The 27,064-nt window shown below is 39.5% G+C and overlaps 1 protein-coding gene across 1 annotated transcript in view; it reads right to left on the reverse strand.

The window, feature by feature from the left end:
* Nucleotides 1–14,697: 14,697 nt before the first annotated feature.
* The window catches only part of LOC306968080 (alsin-like), a 31,358-nt gene continuing 18,991 nt past the window's right edge, over nt 14,698–27,064 (reverse strand). The window contains exons 21-39 of the mRNA XM_079563346.1: nt 26,438–26,508; nt 26,296–26,362; nt 25,936–26,114; nt 25,776–25,841; nt 24,477–24,575; nt 24,237–24,401; nt 22,797–22,908; nt 22,634–22,711; nt 20,714–20,847; nt 20,486–20,641; nt 20,287–20,401; nt 20,066–20,217; nt 18,688–18,792; nt 18,243–18,422; nt 17,938–17,983; nt 17,783–17,844; nt 17,563–17,712; nt 17,394–17,490; nt 14,698–15,085 (exon numbers count right to left, since the gene is read on the reverse strand). Of these exons, the coding sequence (XP_079419472.1) occupies nt 15,047–15,085; nt 17,394–17,490; nt 17,563–17,712; nt 17,783–17,844; nt 17,938–17,983; nt 18,243–18,422; nt 18,688–18,792; nt 20,066–20,217; nt 20,287–20,401; nt 20,486–20,641; nt 20,714–20,847; nt 22,634–22,711; nt 22,797–22,908; nt 24,237–24,401; nt 24,477–24,575; nt 25,776–25,841; nt 25,936–26,114; nt 26,296–26,362; nt 26,438–26,508 (2,073 nt within the window). The 3' untranslated portion in view covers nt 14,698–15,046. The remainder of the gene's footprint in view (nt 15,086–17,393; nt 17,491–17,562; nt 17,713–17,782; nt 17,845–17,937; nt 17,984–18,242; nt 18,423–18,687; nt 18,793–20,065; nt 20,218–20,286; nt 20,402–20,485; nt 20,642–20,713; nt 20,848–22,633; nt 22,712–22,796; nt 22,909–24,236; nt 24,402–24,476; nt 24,576–25,775; nt 25,842–25,935; nt 26,115–26,295; nt 26,363–26,437; nt 26,509–27,064) is intronic.

The raw sequence follows: 27,064 nt of genomic DNA on the forward strand, positions 1-27,064 counted from the left end.
TAAACATGCAGCGCAAAGTGCTTCACACCAAAACAGTTTGCAACAAGACAACAACCCCCCATTGTCCAACAAATATATTGAAATAATATTAAAAGCTCTAACACACAGTCTTAAAGGGACTAGATGTTGTGTAGAAGTTGGTCATTTTCTACTCATTACTGCCTCCTCAGGTCTCACGCGCAACTGCAGTCTCGGACCCGAATTAACAGCTTTTTGAGTGACAGTGCAGGATTTTAGAGGCAGTTGTGGTGAACAGGTCTGAACTCATTCTACACATTAAGACGTGGCTGGAAGATGTAGGGGGAGGAAAATACATAATTTGAACATTTTTAAACTCTGTCTAGTCGCTTTAAACATTTAGACTCTTTTGTGTTGCCCTTTTTTGTCGCGTTTTAGTCACACATTTTCGCCCTTTTTCATTGCTTTTTACTCACGTTTTTTGTCGCTCTTTTGTTGCATTTTCATCCTTGTTTTAGTGTCATTTTTGTTGCTATTTTTTGACACTTTTTTCAAGAAGCTTTTAGATTCGGGTAAAGCCAAACAGGGGAAAATGTGCTCAGTTCAGGCGGGGGTTAAGAGGTTTAGTTTGAGACTGAGATAAGATTTGCTTAGATTCAGCATTTCGAGAGAAGACTGAAAAATGACCTGTTAAACCCGAACATTTTTGCACATATGAAAGCATGGAGACAGGATATTGAAAGATCTATTAGAGCTGGGTCTTCTTAGTCCTAGTCTTAGTCGCGTGTTTTCCTCCTCAACCTAATACATGCACAATAGGCTTATCCTGCAGCTGGGTACTCTTGATGGTGCATATGACCTCTGCTCCTCACAGATTGTCAACTGGTATGGCCTTGAACAGAGTGGTTCTGATGCAGATGATGAGGTCTACCATATAATTTTGCAGCAGGTAAACACTTTTATCACATCATAAAACATTTAATCTTCATTGGCAGCTGTACCGTCAACACTAAATACGTTGCGGTTTGGTGCGTCAAAGCAATAAAACAGAAACAGCTGCAAGTGCTGAAATATTTGTGTGTCAATCAACAAAGAAAAGAAAAAGGGGAAAAAAAATCACTGTGTTTACCTAGAGCGCCAGTGTAATAGAGAAGACTATGGGGACCCCCAACAGTTTAATGTTAAACCTGTACAATAAACTGGAAAAAGCTTGCTTACATTGAAATAAGGATCACCTGAGATGTCTCAATTCTATGGGAAAAACTGCTAGCTGCCTATGTCAATCGGATTTCCAGTCTAATTCTGTTCTTGTAATGAAAAGTAGGCTATGAGATGTAGGCGAGGTTAAGATGAGTAATTCGTCGTGTTACAAATTCCTGAAAATGCCAGTCTGCAGAGCCAACACAGGAACTCAAAGAATGTCGTGAACAAAAGGCTCCACCGGCAGCAATTATACTATCAACTGCTGAGATTTTATGATCTTAAAGCAGTACTAAGCAACGTGTTTACCTAAATAAATCACTCTGGGGGTAATACAAGTGTTAATTTCTGGTGTCTCTGGCCAGAAAACCATGCTTGCAACTTGACAGTCGGAGCCACCAATACACTAATGAAATCACAAAGAAGAAGCTAGCAGACTTGACTCACAATGGAGATTTTTTTCACTCAAACTTGGCTGTAAATACTGTTTAAGTGGCGCTAGCCCGCAGTTAGCTTTGCCCGTTAGAATGTTAGCTTCTTCTTAGTGATTCTATTAGTGTGTATTGGACCTCCGACCCGGTGCAGGGAAAGTTGCGAGGATGGTTTTCTGGCGAGAGACACCAGGGGGAGATGAAAGACCCCCCAATGAGCCCATTAACACTTGTATTACCCCCAAAGGGACTACGAAAAGGATAAATTAAGATACACAAGTTACTTAGTTCTTCTTCAAAGTCTGGTTTAGACCTAAGATGGACTAAAAGGGGATTTAATCTCCATTGTGTAATTGGATGTACAATATCCCTCTCTCCCTCTGTCTGTTCAGTCAGTGTTGTATTTACTCTCACGGATAATTAATGAGTAAAAAAACGCACCATGCTACGACACCTGCAGTGGTGCTTATGGCCTCAAGGGGCATGAGTTACTTACTTCTGCTTTAAAGGGATATTTCAGGATTTTTGACATAGGGCCTCATTTCCTTGTTATCCAGAGTGTTGTTGATTTCTGGAGATTTTTTTTTTTTGTAATTCATGCAGTCCTTATATTTGAAGAGCTTAGAGGCGCTAGGCTAGTGCAGGTCTATGGTATCAGCTAGCCTGCATTAAAAACAGTCTGATCCGCTCCACAGAGCACCTGAGGCAAATCACTTGCAACGACAGGCTAACCATATAAATGTCTGTGTCGATAGAATAATTTTTGGAATATTACTGACATGAATGACCGCATTTTGAGGGACTATTTTCTAGAAGATCACTGCGTAGCTTACAACCACGAAGCTGATGCTGCTCAAATATAAATGCAAAACAACATAATGATTCTATTAACACAGACATTTATATGGTTAGTCTGGTGTTATAAGTGATTTGCCTCAGGTGCACTGTGGAGTGTGTTAGACTGTTTTTTAATGCAGGCTAGCTGATACCATAGACCTGCACTAGCCTAGCGCCACTAAGCTATTCAAATATAAGAACTGCATGAATTTAAGAAAAAAATATATCCAGAAATCAACAACACTCTGGATAACAAGGAAATCCTGAAATATCCCTTTAACCTCCAGTTTCTGCAGTTTGACTTTACCCAAATCTTAAAGCTTCCTGAAAAAAAGCATCAAAATAGCGATAAAAGCGAGACGTAAACGAGGATGAAAATGGAACGAGGCAACAAAACGTGACCAAAAAAAGCGATGAAAAAGCAGTAAAGAAGTAAAAAAAAAGCAACAAAAACGAGATCACAAAGCGTCTAAAATCTGACAAAAAAGTTAAAACAGTGTGGCAACAAGAAGAGGAAAAAACTAAGATCAGTTTTGTAGGTCTTAGCTTTCAAATAAGATGGTGCTACAGGCCTATATAAGCTCTTGAACTGGGGAAAAATGTGCTTGGTTAAACAGAACTGAGAATCGTTGTTTGTCCTGTGCTATTTGCATGATGCAGGTTAAATTTGCATTGGATTGTTTTCAAGAACCGCCAGTCTGTCTGTCAGTCTACAATCTTTTACGAGACGTCAACTAAATACTTGCATATCAATTCGACCCAGTAAGTTGGAACGAGCCGCTGCCCTAACTCTATCACACGTCGGTATAAGGAGGAGACAGGCAGGAAACGTGACTGTGTTCGTTTTTTGCGCCGACTCCACGTGAGAGTCGCTGGCACAGTCCTGATCCTGCAATTTTTTTTTCACAACAACCCTATTCATCCCACGTTTATAGTCGTCCTTTGGCGATTGAATTTACTGTCCTTGGCACTTGGTTTGTTGTGTGATGTGCCCGGCCAAAGGGGTAGAGTGCCACACGGGTCACGCTTGGGACAGGTACAAAGTAGGTCACAGCGTTTGTCCTGCTTCAACCCTCTCTCGGCACGGGACAGTATCGGTGCGACGAGCGGAAAAGCAAGCTTGATTTAGGGGATTGTTATCATTCTTATAAGTGGGAGAAGGTCAGCTATGCCTTGACTGATTTTTTTTATTTTTTATTTTTTTTTACTTGGGACAGGAAATAAAGAGCCAGCAGACGGGGATGAAGTCAATTAGTTTGGAGTCTTTTTTTTGGTCTGTCTCGTCCTGTACGCACAAGCACGGCTGATGGACCAAAGACAGAGGAAAGAGAGACAGTGAGAGACAGTATGTGAGGGAGAGAGAGAGAGAGAGACGGAGACAATGCCAAGGTGAACTCACTGCCCCGGGACATCGCTGCAGCCGGTGGAGCAGCAGCTGAATTGTGAAGTCAGCCAACTGGATGCTGTGCAAAACAAACAGAAGAAAGACATTATTTGAATAGTACTGTTTATTTCAGAGAGACACTCCCATTGGGTCACAGGGCGCTCAAGGTCGTGACACAAATAAATGCATCACATTGTGCCGGATTCTACTGAAATAAATAATACAGACTTACTTACTTACTTAGAACACACAAAGTTGTTTTCCGCTGCATTATTCCGTCACCCTCTCTGCTTTGTGGTGGAGAGCTTAAGTCAGACGTCTGCAAACATGCTCTGAAATGCATGGGATTCTTGTATTGGTTTAGACGATAAAACATAAATCGCAAATCTTTCTTTCCTTCTTCTTTTCTTCCTTCCTTTCAACCATTCTTCCTTCCTTCCTTTCTTTCTTTCTTTCTTTCTTTCTTTTGTCTACCTTTCTTCTTTCCTTCCTTTCTACCTCCCTTTCTACCATTCTCCATTCTTCTTTTCTTCCTTCCTTCCTTCCTTCCTTCCTTCCTTCCTTCCTTCTTTCCTTTCTTTCTTACTTCCTTTCTACCTTTCTTCCATTCCTTTTTTCCTTCCTTACTTCCTTTCTACTTTTCTTCGTTTCTTCTTTCCTTTCTTTCTTTCTTTCTTTCTTTCTTTCTTTCTTTCTTTCTTTCTTTCTTTCTTTCTTTCTTTCTTTCTTTCTTTCTTTCTTTCTTTCTTTCTTCTGTCTACCTTTCTTCTTTCCTTCCTTCCTTTCCTTTCTTCTATACTTTCTTCCTTCCTTCCTTCCTTTCTTTCGTTCTTTCTTTCTTTCTTTCTTTCTTTCTTTCTTTCTTTCTTTCTTCTGTCTACCTTTCTTCTTTCCTTCCTTCCTTTCCTTTCTTCTATACTTTCTTCCTTCCTTCCTTCCTTTCTTTCGTTCTTTCTTTCTTTCTTTCTTTCTTTCTTTCTTCTGTCTACCTTTCTTCTTTCCTTCCTTCCTTTCTACCATTCTTCTTTTCTTCTTTCTTTCTTTCTTTCTTTCTTTCTTTCTTTCTTTCCGTCCTTCCTTCCTTCTTTCCTTTCTTTCTTACTTCCTTTCTACCTTTCTTCCATTCCTTTTTTCCTTCCTTACTTCCTTTCTTCTTTCCTTCCTTCCTTTCTACCATTCTTCTTTTCTTCTTTCTTTCTTTCTTTCTTTCTTTCTTTCTTTCTTTCTTTTCTCTCCTTTCTTCTATACTTCCTTCCTTCCTTCTTTCCTCCTTTCTTCCTCACTTCTTTACTCCCTTTCTTTGATTTCCAATACCTGTCCAAAGGGAACTTCGAGGCTGCAACAGATAAAACACATTATTCAACACGGCACATTTTAATGCTTACCATAACTTCTACATTTTAAATAAATAATACATACTTACAAAGAACACAGAGTTGTTTTCCACTGCATTATTCATTCACCCTCCCTACTCAGTCAAACCTCTACTATTCTGAAATGCATGGGATTCTTGCATTGGTTTATAGGATAAAACATAAATCTAAAATCTAATCTCAATACTCCGAAACGCACATCGATCGCCAACAAGTCAGTCAAAAGTTATGAGATGTGTGAAGAAAGTGGTGATAAAATCTCCCTTGAGGGTTTGTGCACGAGTTGAGATCGCACCTTTGTTGTTCTTGACATCGTTCCACTATTTGGTTGGCAGATACTGAAATACCAAGTCAAAAAGTCGGTCAATAATATGATTTATGACAATTTGACAATTTGATGTATAATTGTTATAACTGTTAAATAAAGGCAATAAATCTACAGGGACTTTCTTTTTATTTTCAAAATCCCAACACCTGTTCTTTCTTTCTTTCTTTCTTTCTTTCTTTCTTTCTTTCTTTCTTTCTTTCTTTCTTTCTTTCATCCATACTTCCTTTCTTTCCTTTTCTTTTCCTCTCTTCTTTTCTTTCTTTCTTACTTCATTTCTACCTTTTTTCTTTCCTCTTTCTTTTCTTTTCTTTTCTTCCTTCCTTTCTTTCATCCATACTTCCTTTCTTCTTTTCTTTCTTTCTTTCTTTCTTTCTTCTGTTCTTTTCCTCTCTTCTTTTCTTCCTTCCTTTTTTTCATCCATACTTCCTTTCTTTCTTTCTTTCTTTCTTTCTTTCTTTCTTTCTTTCTTTCTTTCTTTCTTTCTTCTTTTCTTCCTTCCTTTCTTTTTTCCATACTTCCTTTCTTCCTTTCTTACTTTCTTTCTTTCTTTCTTGTTTATATAATATAATAATATGATTTATGGCAATTTGACCCAAAGCCATAGGGTCTTATTATCTATAACTGTTATAACTAACTAACTAAATCCGAACACCTGTTTTTTCTTTCTTTCTCTTTCTTTCTTTCTTTCTTTCTTTCTTTCTTTCTTTCTTTCTTTCTTTCTTTCTTTCTTTCTTTCTTTCTTTCTTTCTTTCTTTCTTTCTTTCTTTCTTTCTTTCTTCCATACTTCCTTTCTTCTTTTCTTTCTTTCTTACTTCATTTCTACCTTTTTTTCTTTCCTCTTTCTTTTCTTCTTTTCTTCCTCCCTTTCTTTCGTCCATACTTTCTTTCTTTCTTTCTTTCTTTCTTTCTTTCTTTCTTTCTTCCATACTTCCTTTCTTCTTTTCTTTCTTTCTTACTTCATTTCTACCTTTTTTTCTTTCCTCTTTCTTTTCTTCTTTTCTTCCTCCCTTTCTTTCGTCCATACTTACTTTCTTTCTTTCTTTCTTTCTTTCTTTCTTTCTTTCTTTCTTTCTTTCTTTCTTTCTTTCTTTCTTGTTTATATAATATAATAATATGATTTATGACAATTTGACCCAAAGCCATAGGGTCTTCTTATGCAAAACGGTTATAACTGTTAAATAAAGGCAGTAAATCTACAGGGACTTTCTTTTATTTTCCAAAATCCCAACACCTGTTCCCAATCTTGCCTTCTCCCATTTTCCCCAAGGTAAAAGCATTTGGCCGCTTTCTGCTACTTCACAGCTCCCAATACGGAGCATTTTAACCCAGGTGAGCGACCAAATCTGTCCACAGGCACCTCCACGTAATGAATCACCAACTTAATTTGTTACGAGCTGCAAATGTGGACTTTAAATCACTTTCAGTAAATGCTGGTATGACACGATGTGGAAAAAAAGGCGCAAACAAGTCCATACAAGGTGTCAGTCTGAATGCGGCGTATATATTTACTACAGTTTGGGGAAAACGGCTGCACGTGACTGGATTTTTTCTTCTTTTTTTTTACTCTAAATAAGCTGTCAGGTCCACAGTGTGACATTAACAGCTCCACAACCGGGAAAATAAGAAGTAATTCAATTATGTTTGGCTGGAGCGAAGGGCACGGCCATAAAGCGGCTTCATAATGGGTGGACCGAGGGCGCACTATAGGAGGCCAGTTGGTAATTACAGAGTACTTCATTATTTATACTGAGGTTGTACCCAGTGCCAAACAGAAGGGCTGTGAAATTAATCAAAATTCAATTAGGATTATTGCTCTAATCTATTACCAATGTACTTTATCGAAACAAAGCCACAATAGTGAAGGACGAGGCTGAATTTGTTTTTTTGTCTCTGGAACTACGAGTGTTTACAGGAGCGACAACACTGGAGACTGGCTTCACTGGATCTGGCAACTTAAAGTGCGGAGCTCATTTTGGTTTCTGTTTGAATAATTGTTTCAAAAAACCAAAACGTAAAAAAAAGATTTTAAACATTGGCATTGTTAAAACATCAACAATAGGGTAACAATAGCTATTAGTGCAGGGTTTCTACAGGTAGCAGCAAGGAAATGCTGTTTAATGCCTTTCTTTCTCTCTCTCTTTCTTTCTTTCTTTCTTTCTTTCTTTCTTACGTTCTTTCTTCCTTACTTTCTTTCTTTCTTTTTTTATTTCTTCCTTTCTTTCTTCTATACTTCCTTTCTTCTTTTCTTTCTTTCTTCCTTCCTTCCTTCCTGTATACTTTTCTGTCTTTCTTTCTTTCTTTTTTTCCTTCCTTTCTACCTTTGTTCTTTTCTTTCTTCCTTCCTTCCTTTCTTCCTTCCTTCCTTTCTACCTTTCTTTCTTTCTACCTTTCTGTCTTTCTTTCTTTCTTTCTTTCTTTCTTTCTTTCTTCCGTCCTTCCTTCCTTCCTTCCTTCCTTCCTTCCTTCCTTCCTTCCTTCCTGCCTTTCTACCTTTCTTCTGTCTTCACAAGGGAACTTCTAATGTTTGGCCCTAAGTTCCCGGGGGCTCAGCGAAGAGTGGGCACCTAACAAACTTTCTTGTGGGGCAAGTGAAGCTCAGCATCTGGATCACGCGGAAGAACCAGATGCTGATGCTGACGAGGCTAGTAGGAGTGCGGCTCAGATCCTCTATGGTACTTTGGTGGGGGGACTGGACCGTTGGGGGGGCTGGACCATAATTTTTTACTACAAATATGTGTTTTATATGTTGATTATTGCTAGTTTTCTTTTTTTACTAACATTGAGTGAGTGATGTCTCAATAAACTTTTCTTTCTTTCTTTCTTTCTTTCTTTCTTTCTTTCTTTCTTTCTTTCTTTCTTTCTTTCTTTCTTTCTTTCTTTCTTTCTTTCTTTCTTTCTTTCTTTCTTTCTTTCTTTCTTTCTTTCCTTCTTTCTTTCTTTCTCTCTCCCTTCCTTCCTTACTCTTTCTTTCTTTCTTTCTTTCTTTCTTTCTTTCTTTCTTCCTGTTCTTTCTTTAATTTCTTTCCTTTCATTCTTCCTTACTTCCTTACTCCCTTTCTTTGATTTTCAACACCTGTCCACCATAGGGAACAATAGATAAAACACATTATCCAACAAGGCACATTTTAATGCTTACTTCTACATGTTTAATAATAATAATGCATAAGTCTTATATAGCGCTTTTCAGGGGACACAAAGACGCTTTACAGATGAGACGAACAAAGATGGCAGAGCTATTGTTGGTTGTAGGTGAGCTGAAACATGTGTGTTTTGAGCAGTTTTTTGTAGGTGGCCAGTGAGTCTGAGTTTCTGATGTGGATGGGGAGTGAGTTCCAGAGGGTGTGGGCGGCGATGGCGATGACTTTTATTTCTTATGATATCTGCAAACCTTCCATCGAACAGAAAAATGAGGGGACATTTCAATATTCAAAAGCAACTTACAACTCGCAATGTGTGACTTTCCCTGGAGCAATTATATGAGCTCCAGGGAAAAGCTTTCACCTCCTAGAGACAGTTTTGAATGTGATTACTCAAGTGATTATCCCACTGAGACTTCCTGGTCCAGTGTGTAATTTTAAAATATTGATTATTTGCTAGAGATCAGCTGGACTCCCCATTGGCTTTCACAGAAAATGGAAAGACCATTGCACCAAGAGAAAAAAAAGAGACACAGACCTGATACCTGGGAGCATTCAAAGGAAATCTACAAACTGCTTTACTGACCCAATATTCACAAATAACCTTGTCACGATTCTGTCGCTGCCTTGAAAATTAATGAACCCATATTTTCTCTACGAAAGTGTCGGCCGCCTCCGGCAGTTCTCCCGGACCTGCATCAACACTGAGTCACTCCTCGGCCGGTTTGAACTCACCCCGGCCAAAATAAACCATTTCCGATGTGCCCCTTTCCAAAACACTCACCTGCAGATTTGTATTGATCAAACACTTGAGAGGACAACACGCAACCTCGCCCGGACACAGGTCACTGAGTTTATCTGCGAAATACAAAGAACAAGGGCACCAGATTAATTAGATTAAAAAAAAAAAAAAAAATCGGGGCAGGTACTAGTCATTTTCTCTTGGTGGTTGTTTGACATACAGTAGACTTTTTACTTCTACTTGAGAGGAAATTATTTTGAAGAAACAGAACTCATGAGGAAAACACCAACAAATCTGTGACAAAAGCTTCATGAGGAAATTTGAAAATGAATCAAAGTTGATTTAGCTTGAAATTCAACTAATTTTCTCTTCTTTATCAGATTTTTAAGGTGCATTGTAGATTGGAAATGTATTTTCATGTTCAGTTGTTTCATCTATATCAACAATGAAACGTTCATGTTAAGTTCATCTCAAGTGGTATTTTCATTGTCACCAAGTTATATGTATTTTTACTTTTACTTCACAATGCTGGTCAAACGATCCAGCGTTGCATACGTTTTTCACCAAGAGAGTGTGACTACTACTACTACTACTACTACTACTACTACTACTACTACTACTACTACTACTACTACTACTACTACAAGTACTACTACTACTGCTGCTGCTGCTGCTGCTGTTGTTTTCGTGGCCATTCCATGTGTGAAAATGACCCATGCTCCCTGACCCCTTCTTTCACAATGTGAGCCCGATGAATCCTGGCATTGTCGTCTTGAAATATGCCTGTTCTTTCTTTCTTTCTTTCTTTCTTTCTTTCTTTCTTTCTTTCTTTCTTTCTTTCTTTCTTTCTTTCTTTCTTTCTTTCTTTCTTTCTTTCTTTCTTTTCCCCTTTCCTTCCTTCCTTTCTTTCTTTCTTTCTTTCTTTCTTTCTTTCTTTCTTTCTTTCTTTCTTTCTTTCTTTCTTTCTTTCTTTCTTTCTTTTCCCCTTACCTTTCTTTCTTTCTTTCTTTCTTTCTTTCTTTCTTTCTTTCTTTCTTTCTTTCTTTCTTTCTTTCTTTCTTTCTTTCTTTCTTTCTTTCCTTCCTTCCTTCCTTCCTTCCTTCCTTCCTTCCTTCCTTCCTTCCTACCTTTCTTTCTTTCTTTCTTTCTTTTTTTCTTTCTTGCTTTTCCTCCTTCCTTCCTTCCTTCCTTCCTTCCTTCCTTCCTTCCTTCCTTCCTTCCTTCCTTCCTACCTTTCTTTCTTTCTTTCTTTCTTGCTTTTCCTCCTTCCTTCCTTCCTTCCTTCCTTCCTTCCTTCCTTCCTTCCTTCCTACCTTTCTTTCTTTCTTTCTTTCTTTCTTTCTTTCTTGCTTTTCCTCCTTCCTTCCTTCCTTCCTTCCTTCCTTCCTTCCTTCCTTCCTTCCTTCCTTCCTTCCTTCCTTCCTTCCTTCCTTCCTTCCTTCCTTCCTTCCTTCCTTCCTTCCTTCCTTCCTTCCTTCCTTCCTTCCTTCCTTCCTTCCTTCCTTCCTTCCTTGGGTCAGACAGTAATTACAAAGTAGCTACACAAGGTGAAGGTCTACTAATAGGCTTAGGCTGGTTGTAGCAGCCACTAGGCTACTCATTCTCTTACTGTAATAATGTACACATGCAAAGTACCGTAGGTTGGTCAGTTGGTTACTGGGCTGTGTCATAGTTGTAGATGCTTTTGACAAATACCTGCTTGCGTATCATTATTTAAACCACCATGACTAGACAACAGACATTTCTTGGTGATTTTACTTAACTTCTTCATCGATCATTTGCCTCTCCAAAAGTCCACCTTCCTTGTTTGGTGTCTGGTGTTCGACAGTGGCTAAATTTAGACGAACATCGTGTCCTGAACGTCACTTACTAGTCTTTACAAGTTAATAATTCAGAAAACGGCGCTCGTGTTTCGGCCCAGGTGTGACGCGGTGACATCAGGACGCTTGATCCACGTAGTTGAGGTTTGATAGTTTGGCCCTATCGATGTCTCAATCAATAAAATATGTAAGTAATCACTAATCAGTCACACAAGCTCACACTTGAAAGGATAAGGGACAACAAAGGTAGGGCCAGGGGCTAACTCAGTAAAAAGAACAAGGGCGCCATCTCGTGTTCATTCAATGTAAGTTTTTTTTATTTATTTAACCCCTTAACTCCCACCTGAACCGAGCACATTTTCTCCAGTTTGGCTTTAACCAGTCCAAAAGCTTCTGGGAAAAGGCTGTGAAAATAGCAACAAAACTGAGACGAAAACAATGATGAAAATGTGACAAAAAAGTGACGAAAAATTGATGAAAAAGTGGCAAAAATGTCACAAGAAATGGATAAAAAAATTGACGAAAAAAATGACAGAAATGTAACAAAATGTGACAAAAAATAACAAAAAATATGATAAAAATGTTACAAAAAATGACACAAATTTGATAAAAATTTGATGGATTTTTTTTTTTTTTAAATGTGACAAAAAATGACAAAAAATAGACCAAATATGTGACAAAAATGTGATAAAAAATGGACGAAAAAATGACAAAATGTGATAAAAAATGACAAAAATGTGATAAAAAATGACAAAAATGTGATAAAAAATGACAAAAAAATGACAAAAAAGTTGCAAAAATGAGTTTAATACCAAACTTAAAAAATGATGGAAATTTTTTTTGATGACGTGAGGAAAAAGATCCTCTCGGCTCAGGCGGGAGTTAAGAGGTTAATTGTAAAAATCAAACAAAAACATTATAAACACACACTGATGTTATTAGGTTGTGAATATTTACAATGGGAGAAAAAAGTGAGTACACCGGAATATCTTAAATTTCTGCCTAAATCGCTCACAAAATGTGGTCTGATCTTTATTAAAGCAACACAAATGAATAAACAGTGTCTGCTTAAACTAAAACCAACCAAACATTTACATTTTATCATCTTTTTATTGGCTATAACATGTAAACATTCACAGGACAGGGAGGAATAAGTAAGTACACCCCCTGAATCTCGCTGAACTGCAGCAGTTTTGTAAAGAGGAACGGTCCAAGATTCATCCTGATCGTTGTGCACGTCTAATCTGCAACTACAGGAAACCTCTGGATGAAGTTGTTGCTGCCAAAAGGGATCACTTACTTATTCCACGCTGTTGTGAATGTCTCAGGTTGTCCAGACCCTGAGGCAGAAAAACAGCCCCACATCAGGATCCCCCCTGCACTATACTTCACTGTCAGGGTTAAGGTTTTGATGTTGGTTTCCCTCCACACATGACATTGTGTGTTCCTCCCAAACTATTCAACTTTTGTCAGTCCATAGAATATTTTGCCAGTAGTGCAGTGCCCTTTCGCAAACCAAAGTTGGATACACTTTTTCCTCCCACTGTGGTAGCGCAGCGGTTAGCCCCTCCGCTTCACAGCTAGAAGGTCCTGAGTTCGATTCCCACCAGGACGGGGCCTTTCTGTGTGGAGTTTGACATTGTGAGCCTGATGAATCCTGGCATTGTCATCTTGGCGGCACGGTAGCACAGCAGTTAGTGCTTGTGCTTCACAGCTAGAAGGTCGTTCTGTGTGGAGTTTGCATGTTCTCCCTGTGTCTGCGTAGGTTTCCTCCGGGTACTCCGGTTTCCCCCACCACTAAAAGACATGTGCAATAGGTTCCTAAGATGAACCGTATAACTGTAACATTGTGGAGTGTTTTAAATCTCGTCTTAAACCCCCCTATTCTCTGGCCTTTAACACCGCGTGAGTTGTGTGGTCCTCTGTGTCCTTTATTTCCTTTTATTGTTTTTACAATTTTATTAACTTTTTTATATTTATTTTTTATGATTTTGTTATAAACTATTTTATCTTTTTAGCTGAATGTCTACTTTGGTTTCACTTGATTTTATTATATATGTATTTTTATTCCTATATTGCCGATTTTATGTGCAGCACTTTGAAAACACTTGTTTATACTATAATGTGCTGTATAAATAAAGTGGATTGGATAGGTGAATCCTCCAGCCAGGTGATTCTGACCACCAGCCTGGCTCCACATCATGGAGATGGGTCCCTGGGCAAGGCAAGGCAAGTTTATTTATACCGCGCATTTCGTATACAAGGCAACTCAATGCGCCCGGGCACTGCCGTTGATCACTGCTCCTTTCGGGTTGCCGGCATCGAGGGATGGGTTAAATGCAGAGGACAAACTTCCCTACGGGGACAATAAAATATACAAACAAACAAATAACTTCCCCACAAGGGACCTTTGGCAGCTGTTTCAGTCACTCTACTCCACTACAACTACCCTAACTTAAAAGTGGCTGCCAATCCGTGACATAGGACCCTCGAGCCACCACTAACCACCCACTCTCCACACTCAGACATAGGCTAGGTGGGAGAAGTGTCTTGCCCAAGGACTTAATGACAGCATGAATCGTCTGTCAAAGCTGGAGTTGGAACAGCCGACCTTTGGATCCATGGACGAACTGATAAAGCCACAGTCGCCCCTCACACCTGGTAATATTCCCAAACGCATACGAGGAGATTATATACTATGATTGACTGATGGAAAACTAAGTAAATCAATCTATAGCACTTTACAACTACACTTGGCCGACCAAAGTGCTCTCCATAAAGATACAAGAGAAAACATCTACATTAAATGACGTAAAATGTAAAAATTCAGGCAAATCTCTTTCCCAAAGTCTAAAATCGAAGCGAGCCCCAATATAAACAATTAGAACAGATAAAAAAGACGACACATGGCTTTACACACTCATTAAAATGTAACGCTCTTATCATTTTAATTAATTTTACAATCAGCACTGCAGTTAGAAAAATACAATAAATGTTAGTCACATAATTCAGTCATGTTTGTAACAAGTGCCTCAGAGAAAACTACATTCATTACATGATAAGGAAACATGTGAGTTAGTGGGCTACATTTGTTCAGAAGTGAAATGCCGACGTGTATTGCACTTCGTTGCAGTAGTTTTTAGTTAAACCAAACCATGATTACCAATATACAAATGTGGAGATGCCAAAAACAGATGACAACCCATTATAGAAATAACTCTCGCCCTTTTTGAACATCCAAGCAGACTTTGAATCAGTTTTGAATCAAACTGAATACACCCTTAGTACACACACATTTAATGCTAAAAAAAATAATTCCCATTTGATACATAAATGTCTGAGGTATTGCATAGATCATTATTTCTCAAGTAATGAAAAATATCCATAAAATCTCTTTAGTCCAGTCAACAAATCTCATGTGTGTTTCAACATCAAGCAATCAATTCAAATCTTTTCCTAACGTTGAGCCAAAACAAGTTAAAAAAAAAAAAAAAAAATCAGTTTTCAATGTCCCAAATCAAACACTCAAAACTTTTTAGTGGTCTATTTTTTACAAATTAGTGCAAAATTAAGCAAGAAATCAACAGACGCTAAGATGCTAAATGTGGGGTACAAAATAAATAACCTAGTAACTTTTTCTGAGTCAATTTTGGCACGTGGTACGGCTCATGCTGTTAGTTTTAGTGTATTGGTGGGTGAGCGGTACAGTTGTGTGAAACACCAGCAGGGGGCGGTGCATGCGTACTGCGGATTAAAGTTGAACATTTGTTGCAGTGGCTCCTTTTGTGAACTTGGTCTCTTCTTGCTTGTCGTCAGTGCCTTCTGGTTTTTTGCTGCTACATCATTGACTCATGTTGGATCTGGATGTAACAAGCCTGGACACAAGGACACAAGGCACATTATCCACCCAATTTTCCACCCAATTTTACCAACATTATTGAACTATTGAGGTGATAATGCTTTGCAAATGCTGTGTTTGTGAAGGTAAGGGAAGCATAGTATTGACTGAGCTTGATGTTTTTACTCTTCAGTAAAACACACATAGTAGCTACGATTGCTTTCTACTTGTAGAAGTTGTTCCTCAGATCTAGAGCCAGGATCTCAACCTCTTAAAGCAGTACTAAGTAACGTGTTTACCTTAATAAATCCTTTCCGTAGTTCCTGTGGGGGTAATACAAGTGTTTATGGGATGATTGGAGGGTCTTTCATCTCCCCCTGGTGTCTCTGGCCAGAAAACCATGTTTGCAACTTGACTGCCACCGGTGCGGAGAAAGCAATACACACTAATGGAATCACGAAGAAGAAGCTAACATGCTAACGGGCAAAGCTAACTGCGGGCTAACGTCACTTTAAACAGTATTTACAGCCAAGTTTGAGTGAAAAAAAATATTTTCATTGTATAATTGGATGCACAGTAACCCTCTCTCCCTTCGCCTTTCCTGTCAGCCTCGTATTTACTCTCCAAGACAATTAATAAGTTAAAAAATCGTAACTTGCTACTACACCTGCAGTTGCGCTTATGGCCTCTAGGGGGAAGAGTTACTTAGTACTGCTTTAAGTGCATTTTTTCCAGTTCGGCTTTATCCAATCTAAAAGGTTACAGCCTATAGGCCAGTGTAACGCCTCAGTTGAAAGCTGCAAAATTGAACTTAATGGATCTTTTTCCTCACATTGTTGACGTGTTACCATCACTTTTTTGAGTTATTTATTGTCACTCACTGTCACTTTTTTCTTGCGTTTTCACCCCTTTTTTTGTTGTGTTTTTTTATTTTCCCTTTTTCCTGCTTTTTGTCACTTTTTAGTTTGTTGCTTTTTTGAATTTTTTCGTTTTCATCACATTTTTCATCGCTTTTCATGTTACGTTTTTGTCACTTTTTTTCAAGAAGCTTCGAGACTTCGTCGGTTCAGTTGGGGGTTAAAGGTCCTATACCAGATTTTTTTATTGCAAACAATGAAAGGGGAAGCCACTAAATTAAAATATTAATTGTGGTCCAAACTCATTCATAACTTTACTAACTAATTCGTAGCATCCAAATTCTTTACAGGGACAAGTTTATAGGCAAATTTCACAACATGCAGGGTCACTTTTCAGGGTCACGCTCACAAAAATGCAAGAAAAAAAGCCTTTCATTCCATTTCTAGAAGTAAAATCAGGTGTAGCTCCTTTAAGAGGTTCATAAGGAGCGCCTAAGGCTTTATCCTACAATATGTTTTTGGCTAATAGGGGAAACCTGGGACTTTCTTCTGTGACGGAGAACCATAAGATTGCAAGTTTAAAAAGATCACATTATCTACATGTGTGGTGGTTTCAGAAAGGACCACAGTAACTCCTCTTAAAGGGACTATGAAGAGTTTAAAAATGTCAAATTTATGTATTTTCCTCCCCCTACATGTTCCAACAATGTCCTAATGTGTAGGTCAGACCTGTTCACCACAACTGCCTCTAAAATCCTGCACTATCACTCAAAAAGGTGTTAATTCGGATCCTAAGTGCCATCATGCACAAGCTTAACCTCTTAACTCCCGCCTGAACCAAGAGGATCTTTTTCCTTTCCGTCATTTTTTTGTTGGGTATTCAACTCATTTTTGTCAATTTTTTTTAATCACATTTTTGTCACTTTTTTGGTCATTTTTTTGTTTGTTTTTTTGTCAAATTTTTATCACATTTTTGTCTTTTTTTTTGGTCACATTTTGTCACATTTTTGTCATTTTTTCGTCAATTTTTTGTCAATTTCTTGTGACTTTTTTGACACTTTTTCATCCATTTTTCGCCACTTTTTTGTCAATTTTTTCTTACTTTTTTGTCACATTTCCATCATTGTTTTCGTCTCAGTTTTGTTGCTATTTTCACAGCTTTTTTCCAGAAGGTTTTGGACTGGGGTAAAGCCAAACTGGAGAAAATGTGCTCGGTTCAGGTGGGAGATAAGGGGTTAATATAGAAGGTGCAGTTACACGTATGACCTGAGGTGGCAGTAGTGAGCATAAAATGGCTAACTTGCATCCAGCCCCTTTAAACGCACTGATTTGAATGATTTGACTTGTGCAAGAAAGGGAACAGTCAAATCCTACTCCCTCGAGATGAGCGGAAACATGTCACCAGCAATCATGGCCCTCAACTTCAGGCATTTGTCGATAGGAAAATATCTGGACACTCTTGCAATCGAAATGACACATCACTCTCACCTTCAGCGTCGTGAACATCAGCCCCATCTCTCCGTGCTCCAGATTAGGATCCATCAAATCCTCGATCAGACTGACCTCCGCTCCTAAATTCCTGATCCTGCAGAGGAGGAAACCCGCTTATTCCCAGTGTGTAGTGAGATAACGTCAAAGTAAAGTTACTGAGTCTGACCTGGCTCTGAGCACCACATACAGGAACAGAGGAAACAGGTCGTCCATGGACCACAGGAAACTCTGCTCCACCAAAGGTTTCACTTCCCCCGTCAGCTCCTCGAACGTCCTCTGTATCACAGTCAGTTTGTCCGACGGAGTGAATGTAGTGCTGCGATTCAGTGGGGAGTGTCAGGAGAGAAGATTTATGTGCATTTACATACGACAACGGCGGCAGCTACCTGATCTGTTGGAGTGTCTCTACAGCAGAGACGTAACAGGCGTCTTTACTACTCGACACAATCTGTAATAAAAGAGGACGCAATTACTGATGAGTGCAAAAAAAAAAAAAATGAAATGCTTAAGATTTATCAGTGCACATAGTGTTGTAACCCACTTGTTTTTTCTCCCCAAGAATAGACATCCACACAGGCCAAAATTTCCTACAAAATAAAAATGAGTCAGCAAAACAAAAGGGAAAATAGCTTAGTAGACTTTTATCTTTTGCAATGCTTAGCTAAATCATTGTAAGTGGACAATAACAATGAGGTTATAGCCAGTAGGAAAAGTAGTGTCCATCTTGTTTTGTCTAAGGTGGCCTTTACAAGCCAATATAAGGGCACATAGAGACTATTTTAGATGTATGTTCATTACAAAAGCCTATTTCCTCTGTCTTTTCTCTGTCTTTGTACTAAAACTCACTCGTGCACCCCGAGGAAGCTGAGCAGGGACTGGTCCGGAGACTTGTTGAGCCTGAGGATGCGCTCCCAGTACTTGGCCTCGTCCGACTCCTCCTCAAGGCAGTACAGAGTGAACAGAGGGGGGTAGAGCCTCGGGAGGAGCAGCGGCAGCAGCAGCGAGGAGCAGCTCAACACCACGATACTGAGGGAGACACAAACATAAGGCAGGATCAGTGAGTTAGGGCTGTGGAGATGCAGTTAGACCTTGAGAAAGATGCTTTAATTATAAGGAGCTGTAATTCCCGAAGCCTTCCCGTAAATAGGCTCAAATTACAGCTGAGAGTCTGCGCTTAAATACCATATCATATACTGTGGTGTGACAAACTTTTAATAAACAGACAAAATATCCGTCATGTCCCATTATTTTTGGACCTATACAGTGTCTGTGCTTGTGCCGATAATCTCACCATCGCTCCACGGTGTTTGAGATGAAAGAGTGTCTGCATCTGGTGGGAGTGGCTGGAGGATCTGGGATTATGCTGCCATCTTCTGGCAATCCAGGGAACAGGAACCTACAACAAACAAATCAAGTGGGGAAAAAAAGCAGAAAAGTTACAAGAATAATACCTTATATTTGTTAAGAAAAAAGTATCCGAGGCACAGCTGGATTTAGTGTTTTTTTTTTAAAATATTATTAAATGCCAAAAAACCTTAAAAGGTGCATTAACGCAACTTTTAATGTGGAAAAAAAAGTTGATATTTGTGTGTATTGGACCTCGTAGTGACCCGGCTGTATGAGTGGTCAGCATGGCGCCTTTACTTTCCATCACAGTGGTCTCTAAGACGCTCAAGGATCAATTGTTTTCACTGTTGACAGAGCCTCTCACCAGAAATCCTACAAAACAATTGTTGTAGAGACCACATGATCTAAAGTAAATGCATCTAGCTGACGGCTCATACAGCCACCGGGTCACTCACTACACGATCAAATATACACAAATAGCAACTATTTTTTCCACATAAAAAGTTGCATAATGCACCTTTAAGTTGCCTCGGATGCTGTTTTCTCCACATTTATCTGTTCCTGTCCACATCTCCCAAAGAGCACATAGTACCTACAACGCCTAAGATCCAGTGAGCACCTCCGACTATCCCCGTTTTGTAATACTTTATATTTGTTTACACCAGCGGAGCTCAAAGTGTGGCCCTGAGACCATCTTTTGGTGGCCTTCAAGTTTTTTGTTGAATTAGCAGGTTTTATCTGAGATGGTATGTCTTATTACAAGCTTAATAATTCTACACAATTAAAACCTCAATAACGAACATTTTAATATGAGACAGAGCTGGCATTAAGGTTCCAAGCCTAAGTAAAGGTATGAGGCACGGATTAAACCTCTTTAAATGAAACTTTTCACTGCTTTAACCACTCTTCTGTGTCCCTTCATGCCATATACACTTCAATATGTGGCCCTCAAAAACATTTTTGGACACCTCTGTTTTACAAGACGAGGTAAGAGACGACCTCGCAGCACCTGATTTGCAGTTTTGGTTTCCTCCTCCTGGCAGGGGCCTGAGTTTTATATGAACCGTTCTGGCTTGGGTCGAGTGTCAACATTCTGACCACAAGAGCTAAGAAGAAGCTTCTGTGAATAGAAGCAAAACGTCCTCCACTCAACCAAACCCAGTCCAGTCAACCATTTAAGTTTCACTACAGTGAACACTAGCCTTCACAAACATAGCGGCACCAGGGCCACACATTGGGCTGTTATGATAGTGAAATAAAATGTAGCTGTTACAAAGTCTCCAGCCGAGTGTATGTCATTGTTTCTAATGTTTGAACCTGACCTGACGATGCAGTAGAAGTGGGTGAGATAGGCCTGGACCTCCTGAACGGCCTGTCTGAGGAGTCTCCGGTTCGAGCCCACATACGTCATCCTGTAAGCCGTCACTAGAGTCTCCACCAGCCAGCCCAGAGGGTGCAGCGGGGTCTCACACGCCTGGGACGACACAAACAGGTCAGCGGCAGGAGAACATTTAAAACAGTCAGAGGGAAATATTACACTTACTTTGGCGAGGTATCTGCGGATGTAGTCATAGTTCCCAGTGGTAACGATTTCTTCATGGTGAGGAATCAGCTCCAAACTCTCCAGTATTTTACTCTGAGATTTACTGAGGTCTAGACTGTGCACACAAACACAGGAGCACACATCAAACTAAATGGAAAGAAAAATAGTGGAGAGTACAATTTCTGACGACATGACTCACGTTTGCCTCCGTGTGGTTGTTATGGAAACAGCGATGTTGTCCCAGGCAATAGTCCTCTGACCTTTGGCCGGAGCCTCACAGCCGAGTCGACCCCAACACTCGTCAAATACACAGGTCCATCGTTGAGCTGCAGGCACCACGTACTGCCCCAAGGAGCTGTGTGGATGAGGACAAATAATCCTCAATAAAAGTGTAAAAGAAAAACAATAATCTGTTGAGCAATCTTACAGCAGCTTGTTTCTCTCTTTGCTCTCGGGTTCATCCACAGCGGGTTTAGTGTACGTCCCGGTGACTTTGAGTGAAGACCATTCTCCACTGAACTCCCCGTCCAGGGAGTCACCATTGGCCAAGTGCAGGAGACCCTAAAATAACACATGTTATTGTACCTACACAATATCCCGGTTGTAATCTTAAAGCTTCTCTAACCAGGCTTTGTTTTTCTTGCAGTAGAACACATTTATTTTTGCCACCACAAGCTATATTGTAAAAGCAAATTTGAGAATAAACATCACTCAAAAGTCGGTTTCTGCATCTAAACCTCACTTATCTGTGGCAAATCCATTAGAAAGTCTATGTGAGCACTAAACAGGGTAAAGGCGGCCATCTCTGCTTTTTTTTCTGGCACATATATACGGAAAGTGCATGTGTTTAAATGCATGCACAACACAAATACAGTATATTGAGGCAGAAATGATTGCAATAAAGCAGGGGTAGGGAACCTCCGGTGGACCAGGCCCCCAAGGCATTCATATATAATATAGAATAGGGTACAGCATCAGGGTCAAGTGATTTTACATGATGTATCGCGCGACAGTGACTGACATGATTGACAAGTGCTGCATTATGGCGACTGCTACAAAAAGGAAGGGGGATCTTGAATGCCGCGTATATAGGAAAATTTGACAAATGATTTCTTCTTTGTTGAAGTGAAAGGCCAGTGTGCCTAGTATGTTGTTCATTTTGACATACATACTATTACACTATAATACTATACAACATATTTTAGTTTAGTTTTAGTCTTTTGACTAAAATGTAATTTAATTTTAGTCAAGATTTAGTCCAAAAAACCTTTACAATTTTAGTCTAGTTTTAGTCGACTAAAATTGCACGTCAATTTAGTCGACTAAATTTAATACTAATTTAGTCGACTTTGCATTTATAATATTCATTATAATCATATTTAATCAAGGTCCTCGACCTAATGGAGCTTCTCCCACATGAATAAAGCTCAGAGCTGATCCTGTGGCAGTGAATTTAAATGATATGAGGTTCTTTCAGACTGAATAGAAGTTTGGATGATTTTAGTCTCTCCTCTTCATTTTTATTTAGTCTTATTTTAGTCGACTAAAATATCTGGACATTTTAGTCACAGTTTTAGTCTCATGAAAAACTTTTAATTTAGTTTTAGTCCAATTTTAGTTGTCAAAAATATCACTTTGACTAAAATTCAGACTAAATATTTTAGTCGACGAAATTAACACTGTTTTGTGGGGCTGGCAGTGGTGAAGAAGGCAAATCTCAAGCGCCAATACACCTCGAAACATGCTTAACTCCACAAGCTGAAAGGAAACATGCGTTTGGATAAAATGCATGCACTTCGAGTTTTGGTTTCCCAGCAAGCAGCTTTCACAAGACTGACCCAAAGTTGGAAAACCAGCTTCTTCCTCACTGCCAGCTGACATCAGAGACCTCACAAAAGCCAATAGCCAAATAGCCGTCGCATTAGGTCTGACATGCACAGAAATTATGATCCTTCATACTATCCCTCCTACCTCAGTATTGTATGTCGCTACTTTATAAAAACTGATTTGGCCCTTGGTGGGAAAAAGGTTCCCCACCCCTGCAATAAAGGATAATATTGCAGATGATAATATTACACTGAAGCTGTCCCCCTAATACGTACAAATCACAGGAATCCGCAGTAAATATGAGGTACAATAATACACGATTTACCTGTGGGAAAAAGTTTAGGTATTAAAAAAGTAAAAGTATATTGTTCATCAATCATTTACTGAACAATAATGGATGTAGTACATTGTTACAAGCCTATGTGCAGGAGAAATGAGTTTGGGCCTCCTTTCATGGTTTGAAATGAAGGCGAATAGGGAAGTGTAGTCTCAAGTTGAGAGAGTTGCGTTTGCCAGTTACCTTGCCATTAATGGTCCACTCGTCAGAAAACTCTCCGTGGAAAATTGTATCATCATCAGACATCAGCAAACCTGAACCCTGTCAAAAACACCCAATTAATCCAAGTACCACACTTTGCAACCGCTCAAAACAGACTCAACAAACGGCGACGCTACAATCTTACACTCATCTTGTTGTCCTTGAACGTCCCTTCGAAGTACAGCCCGTGTTGAGTGACCACAGCTGCGTTTCCATGACGCTGATCATCGACCCACATCCCCATGTATTTCTGACCACTGGAAAAACAACACACATAGAGTTTATTTGCTGTTTATGAGGTTTTTCTGATTGTAGTTATTGAGCTACCATGAACAAGCGCAGTGTTTATTAAAGTGTTAAAATATATTTCCCAAGATATTAGTAGCAGAATTAGTTTGAGTATTTGTTGTACTGCGGCGACAGTATTCTTTAAGGCACACAGCGTAACATAACTGTGGCCATAAACACAAAACATGCTCCTACTGACCAGCTCCACACAGAAAATGATATTTTTGCAGCGCGTAATCAAAGAATGGATGTGAATGAGGATCTAACCCTGCGGTGTCCAAACTTTTTTCCTGGGGGGCCGCATACTGAAGCGTGCACGGGGTGAAGGGCCAAAAAGGGCCAAAAATTGGTGGTCAGTGCCACGAAGCCTTTGACAAGCAGAGGTTTAAATTGTGCCCCCTTGATTTATGCTTAAAACCTTCATGCCAGCTCCGTCTCACAATAAAATGTTAGTTGTTAGGTTAGAATTGTGTAGAATTAATACATTTCAAATAAAAAGGACCATCTCCGGTGATGTGTTCTGATTCAGCAAGAAGGCAGAGAAGGCAGACCAAAAATTGCTCTGAGGGCCGCATTTGGCCCCCGGGCTGCACTTTGGACACCCCTGATATAACCCATTCAAATCTCAAATTCTTCTACATCTCCATGGAGGAGAGGTGAGCCAGTCAGAGCAAAGGAACATGTTTGTTTGTTTGTACATTTATGAAGTATTTTTCAATGATGAAAATATCTGTCATAAAATAAATGTATTTCAATTTTATTAATTGGGTAACATTCCATGCGGTGTAGCTTTAACTAATATTCCCAAATACATTAAAGGTTGTTGATCTCCCCATTTAATCTCATCTTTCTAGCACAGTTTGATCAATCATCAATCTTCATTTTAAGTTTTATTTTGGGTGAAAAATTAGATGAACGGAGCTCAGTAATAGTGGCTTATTACTAGCAGTAAAAAAGACATTAAACTCAAGGGACTTAAATAAAGGTGAAAATAAATCTGCACCCGTGGGAGCAACTTCTCGGTTATTGGACGACCCGCTCTAACATCTGAGTCATAGTCGCCTCAGAGTCTACCTCAAAGCCCAGTCTCCAGCAATAAATTCTCATAACATTTTCCAGCCCAAAAAACCCCCCCCACACATTATTTGTTATTTTCTTTCTTGTAAAATATCTGCAAAATGATCAGCAGTTACATCACAGCTGATTAGCCTCCAACATGCCTTTAATCCCTTGAATTTCTTTGAAAAGTCTACAGGGGGAAAACGAACAGAAAATGTGTAGATGTGTGGGCAGTTACCTGGTGATGTCATCGAAGACCCCGTACCCCGTCTTCCTGTCGTGAACCCACTGTCCGATGAAAACGCTGGAGGAGCTGCGCGCCAGCCTCCCGGAGCTGAGCATCCCGTAACCATGACGCTGGCCCTCGAAAAAGCAGCCCTCGTACACCTCCCCCGCGGCATATCTACAGTCACACATCGCCCCGTCTTTATTATTTCCTAGATGACTTTTTTTCAGTGAGGAAAGTCAATGTACTCACTTGAATTTGCCGAAACCGTGGATTTGCCCGTCTTTCCATTGTCCCTGGTAGCAGTCGGCTTTGTTCAGTGCTTTGTTGGGCATTAAGCACTCACCATAACTACAGGAAAAGAGTATTACTAGAAAAATAAAACACATTTATGGGTTGTGTAGAGAGCGGGGGACCATTAAACTATACCAGTCTGGTATAAAAAAAGAGGTTTAGTTACAACTGGTGTAGAAAAAGCAGGTACCGAAAGAAAAATAAAATCTTTATAATCAAGCTTTGATGCATAAGTCGAAAAACCATTGAAAAAAGGGGAAAAACAAGTGGGAAAAATATAGGAACATTCGGGCCAAAATTTGTAGTAGAAGTAGAAGCAGAAGCAGAAGAAGAAGAAGCAGCAGAAGAAGAAGAAGCAGAAGAAGCAGCAGAAGAAGAAGAAGAAGCAGAAGAAGCAGAAGAAGCAGAAGAAGAAGAAGAAGCAGAAGAAGAAGAAGAAGCAGAAGAAGAAGCAGAAGAAGAAGCAGAAGAAGAAGTAGAAGAAGCAGAAGCAGAAGAAGAAGAAGCAGAAGAAGCAGAAGAAGCAGAAGAAGAGGAAGAAGAAGAAGCAGAAGAAGAAGCAGAAGAAGAAGAAGCAGAAGAAGAAGAAGCAGAAGCAGAAGAAGCAGAAGAAGCAGAAGGAGTAGAAGGAGCAGAAGAAGCAGAAGAAGAAGCAGAAGAAGAAGAAGTAGAAGAAGCAGAAGCAGAAGCAGAAGCAGAAGAAGCAGAAGAAGAAGAAGAAGAAGAAGAAGAAGCAGAAGAAGCATCAGAAGAAGATGATATATATTTGGGAAAAAAGAAAATTTTAGAAAAAAAACTTTGAAAAAAGAAGAAAAAATATGGGAATAAATAAATTATTTTGGGAAAATTTTGGGAAAAAAACTTTGAAAAATGTAGAACAAAAAATAGGGGGAAAAAATCGATTTAGGGAAAACATTGGAAAGTGTTTATTCCGCCGTTTTGTAGTTAAAGGTTGTTTCACCTCAAATAAATGGATCAAATGTAAAAGAAACAAAATGTAAGGGAAAAAATTTATTAACTTTATTAATCTGTTTTATGGTTCAATATGACAAATAATTAAGTGTAGGTATCGATCGGAAAAAGCACTGTTCAGGTATTGGTATCGAAAATCAAGTATCGGTATCAAAAAAATGCTAACGGTACTCAGCCCTAGTTGTGTATATCCCAGGCCATGGCGTATTTCCTCTCACTGTACATTACCTTTTACAAAACAACATTTTTTTTTGCCTCACAAATTAAAGATGACATGGTACTAACCCATCCTCCAATCCGTTCTTAAAGTTCCCAGTGTAGGTGCGTCCATCCGGCCACTTCATGGTCCCTCTGCGATAAATATAATATAATACATAAATATAAATATTTTAAAAAGCCAGTGTAATGATGTGACTTTATTGACATCACAACAGCTGCCACAGACCTCCCGTGCACTCGTCCCGCCTGCCAGTTGCCCGTGTACTGCGCGTCTTTGAACCGCCCCTCTCCCGTGAAACTGTAGCTGGCCGTGCGGGTCATCGCTGTTACCCCCGGCGACGACCCCTGACCTCCTCCGCCGAGCACCTGATCCACCGCCTGGTTCAGAGCCCGAAGCCACTTGTTCTGGACGCACGAGTGACGTCAACGAACATATTAAATTACGAAGACTTAGTTTAGTAAAGAATTTCTGCCTGCGTGCCAAAAACATGGTGCACTTTGCCTTTAATGTTGGATATTTGTGGCATGACCCTGATCTGCAACAGTTAATCTTCTGTCTGTTGTGTATGGAGTGTCATTAATGTACCTTTTCTTGTGGTGTGGATGCCACCAGGGTGAAACTCTCCTCTGGACATGTAATTTTAATGGCGTAGCTAAAAGGTTGGAAAGAGCAAGATGTTAAAATGAAAGCAGCAGCAGCATGACGGGTACATATCATAAAAACTCACACGCCGTTGTTGTTTTCAGCTATTGGTTTGACCCAGAGGCAGGTCAGAGGGTAGATGTGATGAGTGGAGAACTGTGGACAGATCAAACAAACACGGTTATTAATGTCACGTGATTTTTTCCTGTTTACCTGAAGAAATACTGGATAAAACCCAAAGGCCAAACCACACTGAGAGCAGAACAACAGCTCCATGTTAGTAACACCATGCAGGAAAAAACACTGATTTGTTTGGTCAAAAAACCCATTGAAAAAAAAAGAATCACCAAAACACTACTTTGTTTAAAGAACTGTAAAGAAGAAAAGTCAAATTACTAAATATTCTTAACCTCTTAACCCCCACCTTCACTGAGCAAATGTTCTCCAGTTCAGCTATACCCAATTCAAGAAGCTATAGGCCAGGGGTAGGCAACCTCAGGCCCGGGGGCCAAATCCGGCCCTCCAGCACAGAACCTCTGGCCCCCAATGTGATTTGGAGAAATCTTATTATGCAAATAAGGGATCAAATATCTGTTAAAGTATTCTAAAAATGTGAGAAAGCATCTTTTGATAATGTATTTGCATGTAAGGTCCTTGCAGAACATCCCACTTGGTCATATATAATGTAAAACAGTGGTTCTCAACTGGTGGG

Source organism: Gobius niger, assembly GCF_951799975.1.
Source record: "Gobius niger genome assembly, chromosome: 9".
Taxonomy (NCBI): Eukaryota; Metazoa; Chordata; class Actinopteri; order Gobiiformes; family Gobiidae; genus Gobius; species Gobius niger.